General features: G+C 44.9%; 1 protein-coding gene across 1 annotated transcript in view; it reads right to left on the bottom strand.

The window, feature by feature from the left end:
* The window catches only part of Tdrd9 (tudor domain containing 9), an 89245-nt gene that overhangs the window by 36024 nt on the left and 29857 nt on the right, over positions 1-23364 (bottom strand). Inside the window, exons 8-19 of the mRNA XM_042696899.1 lie at positions 18900-19003; positions 12979-13043; positions 9803-9857; positions 9578-9662; positions 7886-7943; positions 4951-5055; positions 3244-3341; positions 2183-2314; positions 1147-1312; positions 1004-1067; positions 867-930; positions 592-636 (exon numbers count right to left, since the gene is read on the bottom strand). Coding sequence (XP_042552833.1) covers positions 592-636; positions 867-930; positions 1004-1067; positions 1147-1312; positions 2183-2314; positions 3244-3341; positions 4951-5055; positions 7886-7943; positions 9578-9662; positions 9803-9857; positions 12979-13043; positions 18900-19003 — 1041 coding nt within the window. The remainder of the gene's footprint in view (positions 1-591; positions 637-866; positions 931-1003; positions 1068-1146; positions 1313-2182; positions 2315-3243; positions 3342-4950; positions 5056-7885; positions 7944-9577; positions 9663-9802; positions 9858-12978; positions 13044-18899; positions 19004-23364) is intronic.

Genomic DNA, 23364 nt, shown 5'->3' with positions numbered 1-23364 from the left:
AAGATACACACACACACACACACACACACACACACACACACACACACACACACACACACACACACACACACACACACACACACACACACACACACACACACATTACACAGGGACATTTCTTTATAGTACTTCATCTACCCGAAACGTAACTGCAGACATGAATTGAGTAACTTGAATAATCCTTCCAAGCCCTCCTAAGCACAGGGAAGCTACACACAGACTGAAGGTCCTAATCAATTTAGAAGAAAAAGCAGATCCAGAAAAGCAAAATGAAGGCTGCCAGTTACGTTTCTTCTAAGCTGATTATCTAAATTTAGCTGAAAGCAGCAAAGCCTACCAACTGAATTCTGAACACGTCCAGGTGGACACCTAGGTGCAGCACAGAGCTGTGGAACAAGCAGCACCCCCGCTCTGCAGGCTATACAACGGCTTCTTACCAAGCACTCTGCAAGAGGACCTGGCCGCTCACCACGTCGTCTACGACAGCGGCTTCAGCTCGGCCTTAGCACTGCCAATATTCATAAACACAGTGTCCACACAGGCCTCACTCACGACCATTCATTCATGAGGACACAAAGAAACTCAACCAACCTTGGGATGGCGCAGCTCTCCTCGCTGTCTGCAAGCCTGCCATGCCTACAAGTCAATGTTCCACAGTCTCAGCTGAGTCTCTTTACATTCCAATTTCAACACACTATGATCCCAGAAAATCCACCAATGTAATGTTTTGATCAATTTTATGGAACTGACCTCCTGCCCCACCCTAGTCTTTTCCCAGTAGTTTGTTACTTAACGCTAGATATGGGAGACCAGATCACACTGTGTGAGAGGAAAACTCTGCCCACCCTCTGTATGGAGAGACTCACTTTAAAGGCCTCCACAAGGGCAAGGCAGTCGCTCTTACTGCTGCCGGAGAAGTTCACCTTGTTCCTGCAGGCAGACGACAGAGCATCACCACACCCCATCAGACGAGGCGTCCCCTTACAATATGAACAGTAAATACCTATAGCCATCGAGATGCTGTCGAAAAGGCATCGCAAAAAAATTCTTCAGGGAGAGCGCTGCCGCTGACAACACAAAACACAACCATCTGTCAGAGTGGGCCCCAAGCCCACTTCCCCAAGCCGTGCCCGGCCTGTGGCTTACCTATAATGAGACACTCGTCCAGGCACCCAAACACATGTCCCAGCACGATGAGTTTGCCCAGCTGCTGGTTGACAGGGAGCTGGGCTAGCACGCGTCCTAGGAAGGTCAGCTCGCCGTCATGGGGGTTTTCATCTTCTCTCTGCCCACTAATCGCCAGGGCTCCCACCTTTATAAAACACATCAGCGCCCTTAGCAAGCCATCAGTACTCACTCCATCCCTTTTGACCCGTAAAAGGAGTGAAAAACACAGGACACAAAGACCAGACTTCGGTAGGTAAGGTTTCAAAAGACACTGACATTCAACTTAGCAGAGGCTGGTGTCACCAATTTACTCTTAAACTTATACAATTTCCCTGTGTGTAAGAGTATGCTGCCAGGGTGCCAGCCACTCACGCCTATAAGCCTAGATACTCAGGAGGCCGAGATATGAGGATAATAGCAGAAAAAAAGGACCTAGCAGAAAAATCCATCAGACTCATCTCTGATTATCCAGCAAAAAGCCAGAACTGGGGGTGTGACTCAAGTGACAGAGTGCCAGCTGTGAGGTCCTAGGTTCAAGCCTCAGTACATGCATGCATACATACATACACACACACATTCTCTCCTATATATGGAAAAAGCTTCTGAAGCTGACTTTTGACAGAAATCCAGGCAGGTATCAATCTAAGAACAAAACCACATTGGCTGAGGGTCATGGGAATACCTAGAGCCCAACAACACGTGGGCTAGGACAGGGCTGGTACCCAGGCCCAGGTGGGCACCTGCCTCTCCTCCATGGGTGGAGGGCCAGGATATGGGGGAGGAGCAGAGCAGGGGAGCTGACTGACAAGGACAGAGCTCTACAGATGTGTCACCATGACAACACAGAGCAAGGGACCTGGGACAGGGGAGGCATGAAGGAGCAACCAACAAAGCTAGTCTCAAAAGCACCTGGAATTACATGCCATCACCACACCAGCTTTTCCATGCCAAACACCTTACAGATCTTGAATGTTTCCCTACAAAGTAAGGGTCTTAGCTTTTCCAGACAGCCCACCTCCTTCAGCAGGAGGATGGTGCGCTCGATGTCACTCAGACTTGGTGGAGAAAGAGCCGTGGCCAGCAGGGCTCTCGGCTCACCCATGTCCAGCAGCTTCACTTTCAGTATTGTGCTTCCTAACGGACAACGCTGAACAGAACAAAATGTAGGTCAGAGATCATCAGAGAATTCAATCGTAAGCTATTCACATGAATGGTGGTGCTAAGAAAGAAAAGCAAACGAGAGGGGAGAAAAAGAAAAGATCAAGAAGGAGAGAAGAATGGAGTGAAAGGGAAAAGACACTAACACATGGAGACAAGGGGAAAAGGGACAGAAAGGAAAAAGCCAAGAGAGAGAAGAGGATGAAATAGGGAAGAAAAAAGAAGAGATAGAAAAAAGCTAATCCACAATTACTCATTAAAAAAGGAAATGGGAAATGGCAGCACTTAAAGACAAGGCTATTAGAGGCAGCAGAACTAGGCAACACTTCTCATTAAGAACACAGGCCCTGGTAGATGTCTGATGCTTAGTAAGCTGGCACTGTAATTAAAGACAGCCAGTGATTTTTCTAGGATTAAAATTATACAACACTCAAAAGTATATTACTTAAGTAGACACTACATGGAAAATGAACTATGTAACTTGTAGACAGGGATGGGAGAGGGAAATTGGGGGAAAGCAAAAGGAGGAATAACATTGTCCAAAAAGAAACGTACTCACTACCGGAATTATGACATGATAACCCCTCTTACAGCACCTTAATAATAACAATTACATTTTTTTTGTCAGTTGTGGGACCTAAACTCTGGGCCTGGGCACTGTCCCTCAGCTCTTCAGCTCAAGGCTAGTGCTCTACCACTTGAGCCGGCGCCACTTCTGGCTTTTTCTGCTTATATGGTGCTGAGGAATCGAACCCAGGGCCTCATGCATGCAAGGCAAGCACTCTACACTGAGCCATCTTCCCAGCCCAACAATTACATTATTAAAGGAGCAAAAAATAAAATAAAATAAAAATTATATTAGATTGTTCAGTAAACTGTAAAAAAAAAAACACTTTGACAATAACCCAAGTGTATTACCAACATCTCAGGAACAACACGGTCTGGGATGGAGCTGTCCCAGAAATCCCTGTGTATCAGTCTGTAACAATACCCTTTAGATACTCGTCCGGCCCGGCCTGCAAAGAGATGGGTACTCAGTACTACTTGGCATGAATCACTGCAGTTCTCTGAGAAATGCTTTTGCATATATGTGTGCTGGTACTGGGATCTGAACTCAGGGCCTGAGTGCTGCCCCTGAGCTTTTTTTTCTCTTTTGCTTGCTCTACCACTTGAACCACAGCTCTACTTCCAGCTCGTTGGTAGTTAACTGCAAATAAGAGATTCATGGATTTTCCTGCCTGGCCTGCCTTTAAACCCAGATCCTCAAATTTAAGTCTCCTGAGTAGCTAGGATTACAGGCATGAGCCACTGGATGATACTTTATTAATTGTACAGGGAGTTTATTGTGTGATTTCCATATATCCATAGAATGTACTTTGATCATTTTCACCCCCTCCATAAATGATCTTAAGATAAGCATAAAGAGAAATGACAGGCAAGCCATCTAATATTAATCAGGAAATAGGGCAATTGCAAGTTCCTGAGCTCAAAAACGTATTAGTTGAGGAAAAACAAACAGAACCTTCAGTACTCTCTGGCTGCTCACGCACCCACCTCCTGAGCAGCCCCGTCCCTTCTCCTCTGCCCCATGCACAAGATGATGTGGCAGGCTTGGAGTCCTGGGCTGGCTCCTTTACGGCGCTGGGGGAAGCTTGTCAACATCAGTGGTGTGATCTACTTGGCTTCCGTCCTCTAGGTCCCAGCCAGAACAAGGCCATCTTGGAGTCAGCCACCATTCAGCTTGGCTCTTCTATGTGCCATGCGGCAGCCACTCTTCCCAGTTTGACCAAGTAGGCCGAAACCAGCAGAATCCTGACAAGATCCCGGCAAAGCAAGGCTGGAGTGGCATAAACATCCAACTTTCCCAGTCTGGTTTCTACTTGAACCTGTTATTATTTCTGATGCTGCCACTAGGTGGTGCTTTAAACATATAGTTTCTGCTATAGACTTAGAGCCATCTAAAACAGGAGTTTGGTGGTTGGGATGGTGAGAACTTGAGTGTCTTCCGTGATTCCAGATACTATTGTCCTCCATAGTCACCTAGCATTCTGTGTGTAACCCCTATCATTTTGCAAAAGCATAAAGAATGAAAAATAATTAAATAAACTCAGGGGCTGGGAAGGTGGCTCAGTGGTAAAGTGCTTGCCTCGCATGCATGAGGCCCTGGGTTCAATTCCTCAGTACCACATAGGCAGAAAAAAACAGAAGTGGGGTTGTGGCTCAAGTGGTAGAATGCTAGCCTTGAACTGAAGAGCAGAGGGACAGCGCCCAGGCCCTGAGTTCAGGCCCCATGACCGACCAAAAACAAAAACCTCATTCATCAAACTGAATCTATGTGGGCCTGTTTTGGAGCTGTTATCACAGTTCTCATATGACTCCCAGGAAAACCACACAAGAAAGATTACTGAAAATAGCCTTTATTTTACAGTGAAAATGATAATGTGGAGACCTGTTTCCCTTATGCACATATGTCACCTAAAACACTGGAAGAGAGCTATGGAGGTAGGACTCTGGACCACATGTGATGCTGATATTTGAACTTCAGACTGATCCCAACAAGGCGGTGGCAGTAAGAGGGAGATGACCAGAAAACACCCACACGTGTCTCTGTCGCCACTGTCTCACCTTTTCTCTGGTCACAACTGGTCTTGGAGGCCCAGCTCAACCGCAGACTCTGGTAGTTCGTATCTTCATCGCAGACCAGAGTTCTAGTCAGGCAAAAGTCTATAACTGTCATTTGGAAAAATGGAACATAAACACCTTGTCAACACAGGACTCATTATATAAGAAATCATAACATGGTGATAAAACAACACGAACATGTGACCTTTGGAATGGACAAGTTCTGAGAAAACTCAGGAAATGTGCTGACCACTCACTACCACCCAAGACAGAGGAGGCCCCTTGGCAAGGACTAGGGTCACTGAACATACAGAATATATAACCTGTAAGACCCAAGGCGTTACAAGATAAGCCTACCTGCATTCACCCAAGAGAATGTCGTTACAGTAGTAGAGAAGCATGGCTAATGCCCTGCGCTGTGAAGCTTTAACTCCTGCTTGTGTCTGCCTGTGGGTGGGTGAAACAAGTTATCTTGTTTCTCCATTCTAGGGTCCTGATCTGTGAATCACAGGGGACAGAGCCCCAGAAGCCCTGCTGACAGGTGTCCTGTCTCATCCTCTAGGGAGTTGATGGTTGCTGTCTTCTCTCCCGCCTCCCAGGCCGAGTCTGCCCCTTCACACTGCACCACACAACACCCTCCTTCCCCACAACTGCCTTCCTTCCTCTCACAGCACAACTTTTGGTGATCTTAGTATCACGCGTCTATACCCTCTCTGACCCTGAGTCCCTGGCCTCCCACCCCACCAGCCCAAGAGCATGCCCTCCATCCTAGCTCCATGCTGGGGCCTAAAGCTGTCCCTATCAGCTGTCCCTCATCCGCACCCCACCCCTAAGCTCTCTCCTGACCACAAAAGCACAAGGTCATATAGCACACGGCATGTAGCAGACCCTAATGCTGATGCCAGCACAGTTCTGGTGCCAGCAGCCTGCATGGTCTCAGGGGAGGACACACACACACAGGCCTTTTTGTTCCTTCCCACTTGGCTACCTTTAGAGGTCTATTCCATGTCCTCTGCTCAGGCCTCCCACACATCCTCAGGTCTCTCTACCACCATGGCCGCCTCAAGCTCCAAGGCCACTGCTCCCTCCATGCCGGCCTACCCTGTCAGGGACACAGCCCTCTCCCTGGGAACTAGGCTCAGCATCCATACCCAGCACACCCTCTACCGTGTTTCCCTCCACCTCACGCTGAATATTATTATCTCCAGTATAAACATGTTCCCATGGTCTCACCTCCCCTTCAGCCACCGCCCATTTTTCTGATACCCTTCACAGCTAGATGTCCCAAGAGAGCTATCTGACTCTCCTTTCTCCTCTCTCTTCTTCCTCTTTCCCTCTCACCCCTCTCTCCCTCCCTCTACTCCACCCCCCCCCCCCCATCCTAGAGCTTGAACTCAGGGCCTGGGCTGTCCCTTTTGCTCAAGACTAGCACTCTACCACTTGAGCCACAGTTCCACTTCCAGCTTTTTCTGTGATTAATTGGAGATAAGAATCTCACAAGCCAGGTGCTGGTGGCTCACACCTGTAATCCTAACTACTCAGGAGGTTGAGATCTGAGAATTGAGGTTCAAAGCCAGCCTGGGCAAGAAAGTCTGTGAGACTTTCTCCAATTAGCTACCAGAAAACCGGAAGTAGCATTGTGGCTCAAATGGTAGAATGCTTGCCTTGAGCTGAAGAGCTGAGAGACAGCGCCCAGGCCCAGAGTTCAAGCCCCAAGACTGAAAAAAAAAAAAAACAGAAAAAAAAGAATCTCACATACTTTCCTGTCTGGGCTGGCTTTGAACCATGATCCTCAAATCTCAGCCTCCTGAGTAGCTAGGATTACAGGTGTGAGCCACTGGCGCCTGGCTCCACTAGTTCCTAAGACACCTGACTCTTTCCCAAGTTCACTGCAAGCAGGCTTTTACTTTCACCAAAACCACCCTTGTCTACGTCACAGAGGATGGCCAGATGGCCACTTCCATGGCCAGGTGCAGTCTTCCCCACACAGGACCATCAGCAGCAGGATGAGCTTCTGCCCTCCTTCCTCAGTCTACTCCATCTGTTTGCAGAACTTCATGCTCAGCTGGCTTTGGGGACAGGAGAGGGCTGGGGGGGATGGCCCCGATCTGCGCATTCGCCAGCTCCTAGCCTCACACACTCCAGCCCTCCTTGCCCTGGTTTCCCAGCAGTTACCCTTGGCATCCCACCCTGCTGCTCCTGCTCATCCGCACAAAGATGCCGCTTCCCTGGCTTCCCAGACCACACATCCCACAATCCCTTGGGTCCTTCAACAAAGCCTCCCTGGCCTTGCCTTCGAATCCCTCTAGAAATTGCACTTCTCCCCCTGTGCTACTCTCTTGTTCTACAGGGCAGCAGAACCCACCTCCAATTCTCTGTCCTCTTTGCTCCATTTCAGTCTACACCAAAGGGTCCTCAGAATGACCTTCAGGTTATGTGATTTCCCTCCCCGCCCCTCCCTCCCAAAAAATAAAGCTGACTCTTCCCTGGTTCGTTTTCCTGTCTAACGCTTATCCCTTCTGGACACTATTTGAGTGTGGTCGCTTGAGGACAAGGAGTCTGCCTTGTTTACCATGGTGCTACTCCTAGTCATATAGGTCAGGCTTTCAGATACAAGGGACACAGGAAACTGGTAAGTGAACAAGCTCACAGTTACCAGGCCAGAAGGTGTATGGCTTCCTTCTAAGCCGCCTTCACAAACAGACATTACCTGAGCTTCTCCCCAGTGCCCCAAAGCACTGTTTCCCATAAAGGCAACACCTCAACACTCGAGAATAACCCTGCAGGAGGCGGCCACAAACCAGGAGTTTGTGGTGCCCCTGTGAGCCTCCTTCTCTCAAGTGTCTACTCCAGACAGGGAAGGAGGGAAGGTGGCAGGGTGCAGGCACAAAGGAGCCTATGGTGCCGGAGTGGGGAGGCGAGCAGACAGGGGCCCTACCATACTTGACGTCAGGAACTGTGACGGAACTCTCTGCAATGTTGGTGGACAGAATAATCTGTGAACATCAAAGAAAAGGAGTTCTTCGTCTCTTTCCATTGTGGACACCATTATACAGTTCTTTAAAAATATTCACGTTGAAATTATTACTTTTTAATATATTTAAAAACATTCACGTTGAAATTATTACTCTTTAGTATAAACACTGAACTCACATTTTGAAATCAGCCACCTTTCCTATTTTATTCTAGTCATAATTGATCAAGAAGTCCCTGGTGCATGGAAAACCAGTCACACACAACATAGAAAATGTTTTAAAGCTGCAGCAAGAGCACTCAGAGCTCACACATAACCCTAGCTACTCGGAAGGCTAAGATTAGGAGACTCTTGTTTTGAGACTAGCCTGGGCACATTTGTAAGATCCCTCCTCGACCCTCCTCCAGTGATGGCACATGCCTAGCAATTCAGCTACACGGGAGGCTAAAACAATGAGAATCAGAGTCATGGTTCTAGGCTAGACTGGGTTAACACACAAACAAACAAAAATACCACAGTAACTCCCCCCACCTCAAAAAAAAAAAAAAAAAAAGCAATGGGAAAGGGACAAAGCTGCTCCTGAACCTGTTCATGGGGGCTCTGCCCAAAGAATGGTGGTTCCACCGGGGCAAAAAAAAATCCAGATTAAGGGCTGGAATACCAGCACCTGGGAATACCATTCAAGGTCTAGGCTGCCACAAGATTCCAAACATCCTCACAAGCTTGTACTACAAGCTTCCACTGGTCCCTGAACACCTCAGGCAGCAATGCAGGGTCACAGTGATGACAATTCTGACACCCACACAAACCTAAAACCTTCAACAAGGCTTAGACAATGGCTTTTCTGACAAAGTTACCAGAGGAGTGAGTGTCAGAACATCATGGAATCCCTAAGTCTGAGACACACAAAAGAATAATTTAAAGGGGCCAAACTTAGCCAGGTGCCAGTGGCTCATGCCTCTAATCCTAGTTACTCAGGGAGCTGAGATATGAGGAGCCTGGTTAGAAGCCAGCAGGGCAGGGAAGTCCATGAGACTCTTATCTCCAATAAACTACTAGAAAAAGCCTGAAGTGGCCTGTGGCTCAAGTGGCAGAGCACTCTCCTTGAGCAAAACAAGCTTAGAGACAGCACCTAGGCCCTGAGTTCAAGCCCCAGAACCAGGAAGGAAGGAAGGAAGGAAGGAAGGAAGGAAGGAAGGTAGGAAGGAAGGAAAGAAGGAAGGGAGGGAGGGAAGGAGGGAGGGAGGGAGGGAAGAAAGGAAGGAAGGAAGGAAGGAGCCAAAACCCACTAGCAACAATGCTCTGGACTAGGGAAATGTTAAAAACCTGTTTTCCCAGACACCATGACACACACTTGTTCTAGCACTTGGGACACTGGAGCAAGAATATTTCATGTTCAAGGCCAGCCCAGGCTACATAGGGAAACCCTACCTCAAAAACATAACAACAAAAATCTTCTTTGTAGCAAAGTGATTTACCAAATAAATCACAAGAATAAGTGGCATAGCTGGCTCCTCAAGTATTTGTTTGGGTGACTCACCACTAGCTACAGACAGACAGACAGAGAAAGAGGCCAAAGCACCAGCATCTTCCCTAAGTAGAGCCTCTGAGGAAAACGACCTCAAATGCTTGAACTTGTCTTCCCAGCCTTCCTACCTTTCTGTACCCAGGGACTGGACTTAAAAATACATTGTTCTGTTCTTCTAAAGTCACACTGGAATGGAGTGGATAGACCTGCAACCTAAGAAACAAGTTTCTAAAATAAAACATCACATGAGATACAAAAACAAGTTAACTGTTCACTGAGATAATTAAAACTTTGTAAGGCATAAACAACACAAGGCTCTGAAAGTAAAAAGAAAGCCGCCTCTTTAAGCATACCTTTTATGAATCATGTTTGTGAGAAGTTCATGCATATAGTTTATTTCACCCAGACCTAGGGGGGAATAAAGAGAAGAAAAACAAATTTGTATTTACTACTAAAAATTAATCTTTAAATTAAAATGTTATTTTTTGAAGAAAGCCCTACCAATCCATTATATTTGACTTCTTTCTCCTTTTCATCTAAGTGTGCCAGAACTACAACTAGAAATGATAACAACATTAACTTGCAATAACTCAAAAATATTAAAATCTATATCCTTCCAATGTTTTTCTTGGTGAAGCAGTGAAGTACAAGTAGGTATTAACTATATGACTAATTTTACATTTCTCCCTTCAAAATTTCCAAATTTCCTAATAAGTATGCAAAATTTTTCTGATAAAATTTTTTTTTCTCTGGTCCTGGGGGCTTAAACCCATGGTTTGGGCCCTGTCCCTGAGCCTCTTTTGCTCAAAGCTAGTGCTCCACCACTTAAGCCACAGCCATTTTCAGCTTTTTCTGAGTAGTTTTTGGAGATAAAAGTATTGCAGACTTTCCTGCCCAGACCAGCTTCAAACCAGGATCCTCAGATCTCAGCATCCTCAGTAGCTAGGTTACAGGCGTGAGCCCACTGGCACCCAGCAAAAAAAAAAAACAACACTTTTTTTAAGGCCAGATTTAGTGATACACAGCTGTAATCCCAGAGGCAGAAGGATTGAGTTTGAGGCTTGCGTGGGTTATGTGGAGGCTCACTCTCAAAATAAAAAAGCTAAACAAAAGAATTTTTTGGACTGGGGTGTAGTTCAGTAGCAGAGCACTCAAAACCCTGGGCTCAACCAGCGGCAATGCAATAATGGTTTGGTTGTTTTTTCACTTGGTCATAAAGACATGCTAAATCTTTCATTAGGTTCAAAGACAGCCAAACACCTACATGTGCTTTTGCTCATCCTGAATTTTCAGCACTTAGAGGACTGTTATGGATTCAAATTGTGCCCCCCAAAAAGATACCCTGAGCTCTCAGGCTCACAAACTCAGAATGTGACCTCCCTGGCAAAGGGAGTCACTGCAGATTAAATCAGCCACGAGGACATAGCAGCACAAGGTAACCTCTTAATCCAAAAGGACTGATTTCCTCATGTGAAGAAGGAAAGAGACAAAACACCCAGAGAATGCCACAGGACAGGAGCAGAGAACAGTGACACAACCACAAGCTAAGAACTCCAAGGGCTGATGATCATAACCAGAAGCTAGCAAGAGGCCGGCCAGGAGGAAGTCAGCCTAGAACCTCAAAAGGAGCAGTTTTCTAACACTTTGATTTCGACCATCAAAGGCCCCAGAAAATGGAGAAAATAAATCAGTTTTAAGACATCCAAAGTTCTTTGTCTGAATAATCACCTTTATAATAACAATAAAAAATTTCAAATAAAATTTTTAAATAACTCGTAAGTCAATTGAGACAATGAGGTTATTAGCTTATATATGATAATTCAATAAAATGAACTTCTGATGTAAAAAAAAAAAAAAGATATCCAAGTTATGGCATTTTGTTATAGCAGCCCTAGAGAAATACAGAACTACTCAGAACACCTCCATGAAAATATGCACCAGCCAGGTGCCAATGGCTCACGCCTATAATCCTAGCTACTCAGGAGGCTGAGATCTGAGGATTGCGGTTCAAAGCCAGACCAAGCAGGAAAGCCCATGAGACTCTTATCTCCTCCAATAAACCACTAGAAAATCGGAAGTGGCACTGTGGCTCAAGTGGTAGAGCGCTCACCTTGAGCTGAAGAGCTCAGGTACAGCACCCAAGCCCAGAGTTCAAGCCCCATGACCGACAAAAAAAGAAAAAAAAGAAAAAGAAAAGAAAAAATATGTACCAAACTTGAACCTAGCTGGGTGCTAGGGGCACACACCTATGCCCTCAGGTTGCTGAGATCTAAGGATCCTGGTTTGAAGCCAGCACAGGCAGGAAAGTTTGAGACTCTTTTTTTTTCCCCCAGTCATGGGGCTTGAACTCTAGGCCTGTTTGCTGTCCCTGTGCTCTTCAGCTCAAGGTGAGCACTCTACCACTTGAGCCACAAAGCCACTTCCTGTTTTCTGGTGGTTAATTAGAGATAAGTCTCATATGCTTTCCTACCCAGGCTATCTTTGAACTGTGATCCTCAGATCTCAGCCTCCTGAGTAGCTAGGATTATATGTGTGAGCCACTGGCACCTGACTTAGTTTGAGACTCTTATCTCCAATTAACCACCAAAAGGTAGAAGTGGAACTGTAGCTCAAGTAGTAGAGCACAAGCCTTGAGCACAAAAGCTCAGGAACAGTGCCCAGACCCTGAGTTCAAGCCCCACGACAGGCACACACACAAAACCTTAAACTTACTTAAGTATATAACAGAAAGATAACAAACCTAAACATATTATTTTAAATATTTGTTCAGACCATGTTTAGTGGTTTAAAAGTATTTTACCTCAATTAATTTCTAAGCTAATATCAAGTTAACTTACAGTCATTTCTACATTAATACCTGGCTTCATGATAACTTTTTCCTTAGTATGATATGTGTACCCAGTAGTCATTAAGTATGTGTGGAAGCAAATACAACTCTACCCAACTGTCAGCCATTGCAGGGTCTCAGCTCCAAGATTCCTCCCTGCAGTCTTTACTTCCCCTCTCAACAGGCATGCTGCTCTACTGCCCTTCACCCTCCTCCACCTCTCCACTATTTACCCAGCAAAGGAATGACCCAACCCCTAGCACCATTTGGGTAGTGACAAGTCCCAAGGCTTTGCCCTGAGTGGGCTCAGTCCCTCACAGAGGAGGCCTGAGGGAGCTCTTTATCCCTTCCATGGGGGGATAGAGTAAGGTGTGCAGATACCCACGGCACCACCAACTGGATCTTGACTAGAAGCCTAGTCTCCAGCACCATGACTACCCTAAATTGAACAGCTTTGTTACACCACACTCTCCTGCCATGATATTCTTCCTTACCACGGGCCCAAAAGCACTAACTGTCCATACACTGAAACCTCCAACCGTGAGCCAAAGTAAACATATCTTCTTCTTCTTCTTTTGTGTGTGTGTATCCCTCCCTCAAAGTCACATCTGTTGGTGTTTGTAGAGTCTAAAAACAACACACAATATGGACAACATTTTTTCTAAAGATGTGCTGTCCGGTGTTGTAATTGTAATTTCATACCTGGCAAAAACACCAATACGCTGCTCCGCTCCGACACAAACTGGGCTCCCGACCAGGTCTTGTTTCTGTCACAATAAGAGGTACACAAATATGAATCAAGGCTGAAACAGGCCCTGCTTTGTGACAATCCTGATATTACTAGCTTTGATTCTGAGAGCTCTCGCAGATCATACCAAGTGATATTCTTTATTTCACACATTACAATGGAGACCCCTGGCATTCAGGGTGGTTCATTACACTCTCTTGTATTCAGGGTGGTTCGTTACACTCACATGTATTCAGGGTAGTTCATTATACTCACCTGTATTCAGGGTGGCTCATTACACTCACCTGTAGGATACATTATGCATTTAAGTTTTCCTGGGAACTTAATTCTTATAATCCATAACCCCAAGGTACAAAATACTTAACTATAAGAATTAACAGAGTCCAAATTATTATTGAAAACATTTTGACAGGCTAAGATTTCAAATCAACTACTTGCCTCTCCACTACTATTGGGACATTTTGGTTGTTGTTTTCTGTTTGGTGTGGGTGTGTGTGTGCACACGTGCACGCACACACACGCTTGAGGACATACGCGCTGGTATCAGGGCATGAGTTCATGGCGTGGGCACTGTCACTGCCTCAGCTTTTTCACTCAAGGCTACAGCACTACTACTTATTGGAGATAAGCAGTGTGAGCCCTACATGCCAGGGCCTCTCTAAGTAGTCCAGAGACGTAGGAGTGAGTGAGTGTGTGTGTGTGTGTGTGTGTGTGTGTGTGTGTGTGTGTGTGTGTGTGTGTGTCCCTCCCTCCCTCAAAGTCACATTTGTTGGTGTTTGCAGTGTCTAAAAAGGCACTGGGCAAGGCCCACCCCAACACACACACTACGGCTTGCCCCTAGCCAGAGAGACTGTAAATGAGCAAAAGGGCCCCTTCCATTTCTCAGTAAGATCATGAGAGGAACAGAGGGTCACGGGATAAAGCGTAAGGCACTGTGCAGAGTGCCTTTTCAGAAAGGAGGGTACGGAAGGCCTGTTACAGGAGACCACAGAGGAGCTGAGGAGACAGCCATGAAGCAGAGTCCAGGCTATGGTCGAGGAAGGGGGACTGCAGAGGAGAGCGGGGTGTGAGAGGTGACTCAGCACTCCACAAGGCCAGTTCCTGGTGCTGGGCCACTGAGACAGACAACACGGGCCTGGCTGGTGTGCAGGCATATATGGGATTCTGGAACAGCCAAGAATGAACACCTGCTGCAGTGTAGCACCACAACAAGCAGGATGGCGGCACTGTATCTGGAGGTCTGCTTTAGGCGATTTAAAAAGCAACTGCAGCCGGGCACTAGTGGCTCACGCCTGTAATCCTAGCTACTCAGGAGGCTGAGATCTGAGGATCGCGGTTCAAAGCCAGCCTGGGCAGGAAAGTCCTTGAGACTCTTATCTCCTCCAATAAACCACTAGAAAACCAGAAGTGGCGCTGTGGATCTAGTGGTAGAGCATTAGTCTTGAGCTGAAGAGCTAAGGGACAGCATCTAAGCCCAGAGTTCAAGACCCACGACAGACCAAAAAAAAAAAACTGGAACTGACTTGGCTAGTTAAGAGGGAAGTTGGTAAACCCTAGCAATGCCTAAAAAATAAAGTAAAAATCAGTTATAGAATTTAAATCCTATAAATATTTATTTGGAATACAAAATAAAGCAATAAAAAGGAAATGAGGAATAAAAAAGGCACAGGAAACAAAAATCAAATGTCTAGTATAATTCAACCATACCACAATAATAGGCTAAGCAATATAATTAGAAGGCAGAGATTGTTAGAAGAATTTAAATAATATAATCCCCAATCAGAATATGTTGTCTAAAGGAGACATAATTTACATTCAAAGACACAAACTGAAAGCAAGGAGATAGAAAAATATCTGTCTTGCAAACAGGAACCACAACAAAGTAGAACAGCTATACTGATATACAAAACCTATCTAAAAATCACAAATGTTACTTGAGATAAACAGAACAATTTATAATAGCACCAAAATATCTGAAGCATAAACTGACATAAACCATGAGAGAAAGTAGGCAATTCAATCTTAGTAAATACCTTACCTTTAATTATCTATAATGTAGTATAGATGTAATATTCTATAGTATCTACATTCTATCTATATTCTCTATGGATAATATAAAACAATGAGGCAGATGATCAGGAAACAGAAGACTTGAAAAACACCTTAAGCCAACTACACCTAAGGGACATCTGTAGAACAGCAGTAAAATACACTTTCTTCTCAAGTACCCATGAAACATTCCCTAAAATATGTAAAACAGACCTCAATAAATTTAAGAAGTAGAATATAAAATATGTTCTTCAACCATAACAGGATGATATTCAAAATCAGTAACATGGAAATTTTAGGAAAAATTGTAATTTAATAACATGTTCCTGGAAGTGGCACTGTGGCTCAAGTGGTAGAGCGCTCACCTTGAGCTGAAGAGCTGAGGGACAGCACCCAGGCCCAGAGTTCAAGGCCCATGACCAACAAAAGAAAATAAAAATAAAAATAAAAAATAACATGTTCCTAAAGCCTCAACCAGAAAAAAATCAAAAGGAAAATGAAAACAATAAAGACATACTTTGTGAGACCAAAAAGCAGAACTTAAGGGGAAAAAAATGAATAGCTGTAAATGCCTATATCAAAAACCAAACCTTCTACTTTAAGGCACACAAAAAAGAATAGCAAACTAAACCTAAACAGAAAAAACAATTGAAGACTTCAGTGAAATAGAAAAAACAAAAAAGTCAGTGAAACCAAAATTTAGTTCTTTAAAAAGATAATACATAATTGACAAACATTTAGGCAGCCTGACTGAGACTCAACAAAAAAGGAAAGGACTCAAATTACTAGAATCAGAAAGGAAAGAGGGAATATTACTACTGACCCCACAGGAAAAGATTACATTAGAAAGGAATATATTAAGAACAACTGTATTTTAACAAATGATAGGGGGCTGGGAAGGTGGCTCAGTGGCAGAGCGCTTGCCTTGCATGAATGAGGCCCTGGGTTCGATTCCTCAGCACCACATAAGCAAAAAGAAAAAAGCCGGAAATGACGTTGTGGCTCAAGTGGTAGAGTGCTAGCCTTGAGCTGAAGAGCTGAGGGACAGCGCCCAGGCCCAGAGTTCAGGCCCCACGACCGGACCCAAAACAAAACAAATTATATAGCTTGAATGAATCATTCCACCAACTACTGGAACTAACCCTAGAAGAAATAGTCTAAACAGACCTATAGCAAATGATTGTGTATTGTCAATAAAACAGTAGTTATTCTTGACCAAGAGTTTCATCATATTTTTTAAAATATAAGTAAATATTTATTCTTAAACAAGAGTGTCAGTGTATTTAAAAAAATACTAACAATGGACTAAAGGCATGGTTCTAGTGGTAAAGTACTAGCCTAACAAGTGTGAGGAACTGAATTCTGCTAACATACACATAAGCACATACACATATTTAAACTCAATACTAAGAGAAAAATAATCTCATTTAAAATGAGCAAAAGATTTGGAAACCTCAGACACAAATGGCCAAATAAGCACATGAAGGAAGTTAAACATCGCAGTATGAAGGGAAACACAAAGTAAAAACAACAGTAAGACTCCACTATGCACCAAACTCTAGGACATTGGTACCACCAGCTCCTAGCAAGGACATGGAGCTACAGGAAGTCTCACTCATCACCACTGGGCATACAACCTTGCCATATGACCTGGAAATCGTCCTTGAATTTACTTAAAAGTACTGAAAACATTTTTCCACATAAAGCCTACTACTGGACATTAATAGCAGCTCTATTTATACTGTAAAACTAAGAAGTAACCAAAATATCTTTTAATAGGCAAATGGACAAACTGTCATACATGCAGACAACAGAATTATTCAGCAATATTTTTAAAAAAATAGGCTTATCAAGCCATGGAAAGACAGAAGAAACCCTAGTAACAACAACAACATTCTAGGAGAAGACAGCACCATAGACAAGGCACAGGATCAGTGAGGGGTGGGGTGGGGGAGGGAGAGAGGAGCATGGGTGGGTGCACAACAAGGTTCTCAGGCAGTGAAGCTGCAGCAGCAGAGGCACTGGGTTAATGGAGGACACACGCAAATGCATTCATCACAACTCCAAGAGTGACCAAAGATTTTGGGTGATGCTGATGTGTCCATTCCACAAACGCAGACCTGTGGTACAGAACATGGGCAATGGTAAAATGGTCTATGTGGAGGGTGGCCATGGGAGCTCTCTCCCTGCCAGTACAGAGGTTTTGAACTCAGGGCCTTGAGCTTGCTTGGCTGGTGCTCTACTTATTGACCCATTCTTGAAGCTGGCTTTTTTTTTTTTTTTAATAAGTTGGTTATTTTTCAGATGGAGTCTCAGATTTTTCTTCCATCTGACCTTGAACCAACCTTGATCCTTCAGATCTCAGCTTCCTCAGTAGCTACGACTACAGATGCGGGCCACTGGTGCCTGGTCTCATTCTTGAAATACAGTTCCATCAATTTGGTACAGATTTAGGGACCCTTATCCAAAATGCTTGAAACCAGAAGTGTTTCAAATTTTAGAGTTTTTCCAATTTTGGAATGTTTGCATAGACTTCACTGGCCAAGCACACACACGAAGATGCAGAGAGTTCCCAGATAGAGAAAGTGAATGAGTTATGTTAATTAGGTAGATTGAGTAAATCCAAAACGTCTACATATGCCAAAGCATCATGCTGCATCCTACATACAGTAAATACAACCTATTAGGTTGGTTTTTTAAATTTAAATAAAGAAGAACCGGGAGTAAAGTAAAAAATGTTAGCTAAATAAAAATAAAACATTTACCAACAGATTCTTTTCTTTTTTGGTCAGTTGTGAGGCTTGAACTCTGGGCCTGGGCACTGCCCCTCAATTCTTCAGCTCAAGGCAAGCACTCTTGAACTACAGCACCACTTCTGTTTTTTCTGAGTGGTTTATTGGCGATAAGAGTCTCATGGACTTTCCTGCCCAGGCTGGCTTTGAACTAAGCTCCTCAGATCTCAGCCTCCTGAGTAGCTAAGATTATAGGTGTGAGCCACCAGTGCTGGCTTACCAACAGATTCTTTAAAGGGAATAATTTGGGAAGAATGAAAATAATCTAAGAAAGTAAGTCTAAATTTTACAACTAAAGATTAATTTACCGGTGTGTATCTAAGGCTTGTCAGAGAAAAGCCATCCAGCTATCAAGTTCTGGTTGGCAGTAAGATAATAGAATCTCCATTCACATTGTTATCCTAAAACATCAATGTTACTTAGGAACTGTAGTAGTTTAGGGCAGAGAAGCTTCCTAGCCAAGAACAGTGTGTCCCCACTTCCAGAAGAGAGGAGGATGAAAGCCCAGCCAAGTGTCAGGCACACACACTGATAGCACATGCCATGCGACCTTCCATGTCTGGGAAAGCCAGCCTTCCTTCAGGCTGCTGATCCAGCTTCTAAAACCACCACTCCTAAAACCTCAGTGAGGCTTCGACTAACTTTAAGTACAACTGTCCAATAAAACACATCCAAAATACTATCTATAGCGCCTGCTGAATAAGTAGCTGTATCTTAATCTATAAAAACAACAAGCTGGGCAACGGTGGCTCAAACCTGTAATCCTAGCTACTCAGGAGGCTGAGATGTCAGGATCTCGGTTCAAAGCCAGCCTGGGCAGGAAAATCTGTGAGACTCTTATCTCCAATGAACTACCAGAAAACTGGAAGTGGTGTGGTAGCCTTGAGCTGAAGAGCTCAGGGACAGCACGCTGGCTCAGAGTTCAAGCCCCACAACCAACCAAAACAAAAACAAAAACAAAAAAACACAACACTAACAAGCTTCTAATGAGTGACAAGTGTTTCAACTGATACACACTGAAAGGCCACTCTTACCCACTCTCTTTCATGTCCAAGTCATCAAACATCTGAATTAGGGAGACAGCAACTTCATAGATATCCTTCGTTATCAGTGGTTCCTCCAGGCGATGTGGAGAGAGCTGAAGACAGCAAAAGAAAAACTCAGGATACCAAAATAGGATACAGAGGAAAGGCTGGGTTGGATGGGTACCCCACTCCTTTAATGTCCTAAGTAAAAATAATGCATCACTTGCAGCCAACCTTGAGTACTGGCTGCACTGAGCACCGCTCAGGACACCCATCACACTACCCAGCCCCAAGAGCAGGGCTGGGGTGGAGGACCAAGCACAGCATGACAGGGCTGGTGGGCAATCTACTCTGAAGGAACAGGGTAAGTTACAACAAACCCAGGAAACCCAGGAGTTGTTGCTAATATCAAAGCCAACCTCTCCTGCTCTGTCAAATTCCTGCCTCCTGAATCCCCAAGATTCCACCATCACCCCATTCAGGAAGAACCAAGACACAACTGTGTCTTGTTTGTCAGTGTGCCTTAAAAACATAACAGGGCTGGGAATGTGGCTCTGTGGCAGAGTGCTTGCCTAGCATGCACCTGGGTTTGATTCCTCAGTACACCACATAGAAAGAAAAAGCTGCTGGGCGCCAGTGGCTCACACCTGTAATCCTAGCGACTCAGGAGGCTGAGATCTGAGGATCACGGTTCAAAGCCAGCCCGGGAAGGAAAGTCCATGAGACTCTTATCTTTAATAAACCAGTAGAAAACAGGAAGTGGCGCTGTGGCTCAAGCGGTAGAGCGCTCACCTTGAGCTGAAGAGCTGAGGGACAGCGCCCAGGCCCAGTATTCAGGCCCCACAACCAAGAAAAAAAAAAAAAAAGGCTGGAAATGGAGCTGTAGTTCAAGTGGTACTCTTACCAGCCTCTAATGAAAAAGCTCAGGGATAGTGCCCATGCCTGAATTCAAGGTCTAGGACCTGTACAAGAAAAAAAAAAAAAGCCGGAAGTGGCGCTGTGGCTCAAGTGGTAGAGCACTCGCCTTGAGCTGAAGAGCTGAGGGACAGTGGCCAGGCCCAGAGTTCAGGCCCCACGACCGGACCCGAAAAAAAAAAAAAAGTAAGAACATAACCTCATGGTAAGGCAGCTGTACAGATTTCTGGACCAGGTCTAATTGTGCATTCAAACAGCCACACCAGGACCGGATGACTTTAAAATGCTCCTCTAGCACATCTACAGAATGCAAGACACCAACCACACTTAACTGTCTGCCCGCTTTCCAGGAGTGGGGGGCCACAGGTACCTGTTCATGCAATGCTCCTCCCAATGGTTATAGCACAAGCCCCATAGTCTATACTACAGCCTTTCTGCATTTTTTAATTTTATTAATAACCTTATGAAACTAAACATGGTAGTACATGCTTATATTCCTTGCACTCAGGAAGCTAAAGAAGGAGGTTCATTAGTTTAAGGCCAGACTAAGCTACAGAGTGGACACTGTCTCAAAAAAAGAAAAAAAATGAGGGGCTGGGAAGGTGGCTCAGTGGTAGAGCGCTTACCTTGCATGCATGAGGCCCTGGGTTCGATTCCTCAGCACCACATAAGCAAAAAGAAAAAAAAAAAGCCAGAAGTGGCGCTGTGGCTCAAGTGGTAGAGCACTAGCCTTGAGCTGAAGAGATGAGGGACAGCGCCCAGGCCCAGAGTTCAGGCCCCATGACCAGACCCCCCCCCCAAAAAAAAGAAAAAGAAACAACTGCTGGACGCCCGTGGCTCATGCCTGTAATCCTAGCTACTCAGGAGGCTGAGATCTGAGGATCATGGTTCAAAGCCAGCCCAGGCAGGAAAGTCCACATGAGACTCTTATCTCCAATAAACCACCAGAAAACAGGAAGTGGCGCTGTGGCTCAAGCAGTATAGCGCTCGCCTTGAGCTGAAGAGCTGAGGGATAGCGCCCAAGCCCAGAGTTCCAGCCCCACAACCAACTAAAAAAAAAAAAAAATGAATCAACTATTGCATATAACACATAGTATTTTGTGAAGAACATACTAAAACAAGTCTTTCAGTGATCAGAAGTTAATTATACATAGAAATTATTTTGTCCGGGCTGGGAAGGTGGCTCCGTGGTAGAGCAGTTGCCTTGCATGCATGAGGCCCTGGGTTCAATTCCTCAGCACCACATAAGCAAAAAGAAAAAAGCCAGAAGTGGCGCTGTGGCTCAAGTGGTAGAGCGCTCGCCTTGAGCTGAAGAGCTGAGGGACAGCGCCCAGGCCCAGAGTTCAGGCCCCACGACTGGAGAAAAAAAAAAAGAAATTATTTTGTCCAAGTCGGCACCAGTGGCTCACGCCTGTAATCCTAGCTACTCAGGAGGCTGAGATCTGAGGGTCACGGTTCAAAGCCAGCCCAGGCAGGAAAGTCTGTGAGACTCTTATTCAATAAACCACTAGAAAACCGGAAGTGGCGCTATGGCTCAAGCAGCAGAGCGCTCGCCTTGAGCTGAAGAGCACAGGGACAGCACCCAAGCCCAGAGTTCAACCCCATGACTGACAAAAAAAAGAAAGAAAGAAATTATTTTGTCCAATTTTATGCAGAATAAATTAAGTCAGCTAATATCCAAATAATCTACTTCTCATGATCACAATTCTAGTGATATAATTATGACAAATTGTTTATTAACAATGTTGAAGAAGCACGTCTACTGCATCTAATCCTTATATGCTATGTCTGCCTTAGTTTTCTGCTTTAGCCAATTACCAATACTCACCATACTGTAACTGTACAAGAAAGAAATAGAATAATGGGTTTGTCCCCACAAACAACAGTGGCTTGGATGAACCTAGACACTTTCTACAAATAAGGTGTGGAAAACATATCAATGATTCACAAGAATCTCAGACGAGTTCTAGCATCCATGTGACTGGGGTGGCACGGCAAGATTTCAAAGCTCCCTGTGCATCCAAGACAAGTCTGCAAGGGACAGATGTGGCTGTGGACCCCTACTGTATTGGGCCAGGGAAGAAACACCAAAGCCCTTGCCTATGTTTTTCTCAATGGAGACATAACAACCCAGTACAAGGCCACTGCATCAGAGACAGGATGTGAAAGGGGCGGGCACTCCCAAAGCACACTCAGGAACTCTGCTAACCTTCCCACGCAAGTGCTAGGCCACTCATGATTTACAGAGTAAGGAAAAAGTCACCATGTTTCTGCCTGGACCCTCGCTTCTTCGCTATCACAGAGATGCCCTGCCCTAGCGGGCAAGGGAAGGACACAGAAGCAAGTGAGAAAACAGACATGTTAGAACCAGAAAGCCAAGAAAGCTGTATACCAGGCCACGCTGATGAAAGACCTCAATGCAAAAACAAGAAAACCCTAATGTAATAAAACATGTAAAATCTGCATGGTCCCCAAACAGCGCACTGAGAGCCTGAGTAGGGTGTGGGATGCTCTACTTCTAGACATGGCTTATGGGTCACAATTTCATTAAGATATACATTTACATCTTATGAACTTTTTCTAAGGATGTTCATACAAAGAAAGTTAAAACAAAGGATGAAAAGAATTCTTCAAGACACTGAAAGGTAAAATGCAGGAGAGTTCTAGAGGACCCAGAGAAGGGTGATGCAGGTAAGCTTACCGCTGAGCTCCTCTGGCTCAGCAAGGAGGTCCTGAGGGACCCAGCAAAGCTGTCTGAGTTGAGTGGGATAGCAAAATCACACTGTGAGAACAACTGCAGTAAGAGGCAGAGAAAAAGAGAAGTTGGCAAAAGCTGCAGAGAAACCCAGAGAGTCAAAAAAAAAGGCTGACATAGTAATCAGGCAAAGAGGTAAGTGAACAGCAAAGAGGACTAGGTTCCTCTGTGCATCCGTGCGTGTGTGTGTGTGTGTGTGTGTGTGTAGTTAATCTCATGTTTTCTTGATCCATTCATCCACTGAAAGGCATCTGGACAGTTTCCATAACTTGGCTGTGGTAACTAGTATAGCAACTAGTGTGCAAGTGTCTTCACAGCCTCCTAACTTGCAATCTTTTGGATAAATGCCCAAGTGTGGTATTGCTGGATCATAGGGTAGCTTTATAGTTATTGAGGGATCCTCAATAACTCAAACTGCCTTCCACAGTGATTGCACCTGTTTACACTCACACGAACATCTCTGTCAGCATCTGTTGTGGTTGTCTGTTCTTTTTTTTCATTGTAAAGATGCTATACAGAGCAGTTACGGTTACATGACTAATATAATGAGGACATTTCATATGAGGGTATTTTTTATTTTTATTTTTTTTGGGGTCCGGTCATGGGGCCTGAACTCTGGGCCTGGACGCTGTCCCTCAGCTCTTCAGCTCAAGGCTAGCGCTCTACCACTTGAGCCACAGCGCCACTTCCAGCTTTTTTCTTTTTGCTTATGTGGTGCTGAGGAATTGAACCCAAGGCCTAAGGCATGCAAGGCAAGCGCTCTACCATTGAGCCACCTTCCCAGTCCTCCTATTGGGTATTTTT

Source organism: Dipodomys spectabilis, unplaced genomic scaffold (assembly GCF_019054845.1).
Source record: "Dipodomys spectabilis isolate Male_0828 unplaced genomic scaffold, ASM1905484v1 ptg000212l, whole genome shotgun sequence".
Classification (NCBI taxonomy): Eukaryota; Metazoa; Chordata; class Mammalia; order Rodentia; family Heteromyidae; genus Dipodomys; species Dipodomys spectabilis.
Note: the sequence above shows the minus strand (reverse complement) of the source record. Positions and strands in the feature narration are given on the sequence as shown.